The sequence below is a fragment of the Meleagris gallopavo genome, chromosome 13, assembly GCF_000146605.3.
Source record: "Meleagris gallopavo isolate NT-WF06-2002-E0010 breed Aviagen turkey brand Nicholas breeding stock chromosome 13, Turkey_5.1, whole genome shotgun sequence".
Lineage (NCBI taxonomy): Eukaryota > Metazoa > Chordata > Aves > Galliformes > Phasianidae > Meleagris > Meleagris gallopavo.
This window is the reverse complement of record NC_015023.2, coordinates 10,682,413-10,687,871: the sequence shown is the minus strand read 5'-3', so window position 1 is coordinate 10,687,871 and position 5,459 is coordinate 10,682,413. Positions and strand designations below refer to the sequence as shown.

The window sequence follows — 5,459 nt, the reverse complement described above, 5'->3', positions numbered from 1 at the left end:
GGCGGGAAGATGGCGGATGCCGGCTCTGGGAATCTGGATGGTTTTGAGCTGCTTTGTGCGGTGGACTCAGCCCCGTATCCCAGACTTTGGCATGTCTGTGGTTGTGCCATAAGGCTCTGGTGGCGTGTGCCACCACTCCTGAGGTGCTGTCTGGAAAGGAGAATCCCACGGGATTTCCAAAGGAGGACATTGAGACTGACCCTGAGCTCACGGGATCACCCCAAAATCAGATCATACATCTGAGAGCACCGTGCGAACACTTCTTCGACACTGACAGGCTTGGGGCTGTGGCTGCGTCCCTGGGGAGCCTGGTGGTGAAGAACACATCCCCAGCATCCAACCTGACCCTCCACGGATGCAGCCTTGAGCCTCACGCCCCATCTCCGCTCACCACTCACACACTCACAGAACAGCTGGGTTGGAAGCCACCTCAAAGCCCATCAGCCCACCCAGCTGACCCCCCAGCTCAGGCTGCCCGTGGCCCATCCATAGCCTTGGGTACCTCCAGAGATGGGCACCTACAGCTCTGAGCATCACCTCACCACCCTCTGAGTGGAACATTTTCCCCTGATACCTAAACTAAATCTCCCTTTAGATTTCCACTGCACATTTGTTATCACCCAGCCACGCTCGTGTAGGCGAGCTGGAAGACGCTGCACAAAGGAGGCAGGAGGTGTAGAAGCCAAGTATGTTTATTAGGTATATCTGCTGATTCTAAGCCAGTCTTGCAGCAGGGGCTCAGCTTGTTGCCTGTGTGATGGGGGCTGGCGGGGGCCCTTCTGCAAGCTGTGCCTATCCTGTCCTTACCCACCCTGGTGGCTGCCCCGGCACCATGAGTGCTATCTTGCTTACATGGAGTCCTGTATAAGAAAGAGGCTATGGCACCATGGCCTGAAGTGTCTAAAGGTAGCTTGCTAGCATCGAGGGCTTGCTCACACGCCGTAATCCACGAGTGTGATGTTAATGAGCTGGCAGCGTGGTTAATTATCCATCCACTAGTGGGAAGTGACAAGACTCTGAAGTGTAATTAATCACTGCTCCCAAAACAACAACAACAAAAAAACACAACAGAATGGAATGGAATTAGAATGGAAGAGGGTGCCAACCCATCCACCTGAGCTGTTGTTCTTGCTCCTTCTCATAGATACCCAGCTCTGAGTCCTTTACTCCCCTTCATGCCAGCTTCTGGTGGATACAAGCATGGAGGGAAGCTGGCCATCACCTCCTTCAGTTCTTTCTGGGCTCCTTAAGGACTTTGTGGCCCCTCCTCCCTACCTCTGGGCTGGATCTAAGAGCACCCATCTGCTCTGGCTCTCTCTGCTCTTTGGTGCCAGCCCCAACCTTGGTGCTCCCCAGCAGTATTTCATTGATGGAGGTCAGTGTCAGGTTGCTGAAGACCATGTTGAGGTGGTCGATGCCCCGCAGCTCCTGGACATGCACTTTCTGCTTTTGCTGGTTGCGCCATCGCTTGCACAGCTCTGAACTGCGTTTGTTGACAGTGTCATCCCCATCACCATAAATCATGTCCACAGGGTCCTCATAAGGAAAATGCTCATCGTATATGTAAGTCTCCACTGTGGGATAGCCTGTGCCATAAAGGCAGTATGTGTCCACACCGGGAGGGGGTAATCCCTTCAGCAAGTCCTTCATGTCCTCCCACATGTACCAACCATCCTCCAAGTTGACATCAGTGAAGAACCGCTGGTAGTCCCGGTAGGTGTAATTGTAGGAGGGTGTGGAGATGAAAATATGGTCCTCTGGCCAGGCCAAGCTCGTAGGGAACATCCAGGGGCTGGTGGTGGTCATACGCTGCTCTTCACGCAGCTTGATGTTGGACATAAGTGGGATGCCCTGATTATCACCTGCAGGACAGACAGACCGCACCAAAACACACTTGGGCAGCTGAGATCGGACACCTCTTGGCCACTCCTGACTGTCAGCATGCACCTATCAAAACCCTCCTCTCTGACTTCAGTCCTCCAGCTGGAGGAAGAGGCCGAGTGTCGACAAAGCTGGACAGATAACGTCCCTAACTGCTGAGTCCTGCAAGTCCTACACCTCCACATATGAGTGAGATGAGCCCAAGGGGGCTGATGATGTGTTGTCAACCTGCACTCATCCTGCAAGCCTGGGTGTTTTTAGTTTTAAGACCATGCAACAATATAATTACCTCAAAAAAATGTCTCTGGACCATGTGATAACACAGAGAAATGTGATGACCAAGAGTGATGCAAGGGGTCAGATGTTAAAATTTGCAAGCATGTGTTTTTAAATGAATTCCATGCATTTTGGAGGCTCAGCTTGTGACTTGTGGATACTTGGGCTGTCAGCATTAGGCAATTGATTGTGGCTTTCTGGACTGAAAAGAGGCTAAAGAGAGGCTAGGTGAAGGAAGTTAGAAGCCTGAAAAAATAAAAGCTTATGGAGGATGGGCTCTGAGATACAGGGAGATGCAAGCAAGTGATGTAGGTCAGTGTGCGTGTCCCTTCAGGGGCCTCCATGTCCTCAGATGCATAAGGGCTGTACTGCTTGGAGCAAAAGTCCATCTAGCTCACAGCCCTGCACTGTTGGAGGCAGGGGAAGAGCCAATTTCTGGGGAGGCAGTGAGAAGAGAGCGAGCATGGCCCAAACTGCTTTCCTAGCCCCAGGATGTGTGGCTGGTACATTACTTTTGCCCAGGATGGGCAGTTCTGATTTCAAGGAGCACCCTTAGCCCTCAGCTGCCTGGCCCCCAGCTCTTCTACCACAATGTCTGGTCTCTGCTCATTGCCACTCTTCCATTTCTGCAGGAGAGAAAGAAAATGAAGAAGCCTCTGCCCACAAGGAATCGCTCACCTGATGCAAGGACACGCAGTGGCTTGACAGATCCTCCCCAAGGGGCACCCAGCGAGATGAAGCCCCCGATGTACCGATCCTTCCAGGCTTGCTTCTGCTGGAGCAGGAAATAGAGGACGTTGAGGTTGCCCATGCTGTGCCCAATGAGGAAGACACGCTGCTGGTACTCATCGTGCATCTCCTCTATCAGTGCCTTCAGGTTCTGGAAGTATTCAGGCTGCTCCTCTGTGGACAAGAAAGACACCAGCACTTGGTCAGCTTCACATAGCCCCAGGCTGACACTAAAAGCCTCAGCCTGAGAGGTGTGTGGGCACAGATGCCAGAAGTGCCACCGCATACATTCACATGAGAGTGCTATTCACAGTCACGGACAGCCATCCCTCTCCAAGGGATGACGAATCATGCTGAAACACCACACCACTCGTCAGCCTGCTCACTGGGAACCATCCCTGCCTCCCTCCCTGCACATGTGATGTGGCCACAACCCCAGACTTACGGGGACCAACCCTCCAGTCATAGGGGGCTGCCCGAACTGTCTGGTCCCTCACGTAGCCGTTGTTCACCAGGTTCTGAACCAGGGTGTGCAGGTAACCTGCAGAGAGAGAACAGGTGGGATTTATGTCTTTGTCTTCTGTTATCTTTTTTCTGTTCTTATTCTGATCACGGGCTGGAATTTCATCTGCTAAGCTCTGTAGCTTGAATGCTCTGGTCAGAGATTGCAATTCTATGTATCCTGGAAGCATAACACAGCAATTGGGGCTGGAAAGGAATTGTCCTTGGGCCAGCATCCTTCATGCCCAAGTGACCTGGGCTCCATCAGCTCTGCAGGACTGAGCTGGGATGAACCGCACAGATACAGGGGCTCCTCTCTGCTGGGTGATGCATGACAGCCCTGGATACCCTGTGCCTCTCCACGAAGCTGGCTCCTCTTACCTGCCAGTTTACTCTGATCCAGGTACTCCACAGAATAGGTTTTGCCAAAGCCAGGCACACGGATGTGCACCCCGGGAGCGTTGGTCATTTTCCGAGCCGTTCGGTTGTACACTACCCTGTGGAGGGAACAGGACAGAAGGCAGCAGTGGGGTCACATCCTGACAGCATCGGCAGGAGGTGCCGAGGACAGGCTGTCATGAGCACATGGCGGGACAGGGAAAAAGGGAAGATGTTCAGAAAGTGTTGATGAGAGCTGTGTTCACAACGCATTCCGGGAAGGACGGTTTGTGTGCAGAGTCAGGGCCACAGAGGGAGGAGAGGGGAGGGAGATCCCTGGTAGGTCATTAACCTGGGGAGCTCCTGGGATGGGGGTGAGCGGTACCTGGTGTTATCAATCCAACAGTCAACTCCCACTGGCAGGAACGTGTTGAGGTTGAGCCAGATGGTGAAATAGTCCTCGGTTTTGCGGTAGCACATCCAGTTCACTACATCTGGCTTGTCCAATTTGGCTTCCAGCTGGTTCCCAAGGCACCCGGGCACTGGGGGCATCACAGAAGGAAACTACAGCCAGGTAGATCTCAGTTTGTGGAGCTGCCTGGCCTCATGCTTCCTTGACCCACAGCCTCCTCTGGAGCTGCCTGGCTAGGGACACCCTAGGAACCTGCTGAACCTTGTCTGCTGTTGGATGTCGCTGGAGCAGCACTCATGGAGAGCAGCCTGCCCATGCCTTGGTTCTCACCAAGCACAGCACATCTTAGGGCACTTGGAGACACAAGTTGGGCACAGAAGCATTGGAATAGTGCTAAAAGTGCATCCTATGGGACCACCAAGCTGCCACCCTCACCCAGTGCCGGCCCAAGAGAACCAGATAACCAGCACGGAGCATCCCAATGTTTCTCCTCAAGTTTGTCTGGGTTTCCCTCCTCCTGTCTGCAGCCACAGGGTTGGTGCTCCTCGGAGCTGCGCAGCCCCACTCTATCCAGTGCTCTACTCATCACACCCATCAGTTTGTCCATGTGCTGATGCCCAAGGCCCACACTGGGGGCAGCCTGGTCTGGAGATGCTCTAGTGCATCCCAACTGCCACAGCCACAGCTCCATGGCATGGCAGAGCATTCCCAGGGGTGCAGGTGCATTGTACCACATGAGAGGGGAGTGGGGTATGCTGGCTGCCTTGCACAACCTGCTCCACAGCTCCCTCAAACCTGTGCATATGGGGAAGTTCTAATCCTGCTTTCAACACAGGGTGAGGATCAGCACATCCACGAGAGGATGCTGGCACAGGAGAGCCTGGGCTTCAGCTGGGGAGCTGGACCTACCCTGGGAGCAAGCAGAGCAGGTGGAAGTTCCTGGGACAGGAGGTCAGCCCGTGTCCCATGGGGCAGCCCCGTGGGGGGCTGCATCCCAAGGGTGCTGGGGGTGGCTGAGTGCCCTCCTCCTGCCTCACCATTCCCCCTGGTACAGCCAGCACCTCAGTGCTTAGCTCTGATCTCTGCCTCACCTCAGAGAGGACACTAGGTAATTATTAAGGGAGTTCCTGTGGGGGCAGAGGGGTTATCATTGGTCCTAAGGGCACTGGGGGTTTCTGGGATACCAGACCCAGGGGGATGGGCTGCACATGAATGCTGTCTCGACCACCCCACCACCACCCCAGCCTGGGCACAGGGCACGGGGCAGGGCTGAGGCTGGTAT

The 5,459-nt window shown here is 54.3% G+C and overlaps 1 protein-coding gene across 1 annotated transcript; it reads right to left on the bottom strand.

The window, feature by feature from the left end:
- Positions 1-674: 674 nt before the first annotated feature.
- Positions 675-4,417, bottom strand: LCAT (lecithin-cholesterol acyltransferase). Its single transcript, XM_010717864.3, has 5 exons — positions 4,151-4,417; positions 3,769-3,884; positions 3,332-3,427; positions 2,836-3,060; positions 675-1,862 (listed from the first exon to the last, which is right to left on the bottom strand). Exons 1-5 carry the CDS (start codon positions 4,315-4,317, stop codon positions 1,228-1,230), a joined length of 1,239 nt encoding a protein of 412 aa, XP_010716166.1. The 5' UTR covers positions 4,318-4,417; the 3' UTR covers positions 675-1,227.
- Between the last annotated feature and the right edge of the window lie 1,042 nt (positions 4,418-5,459).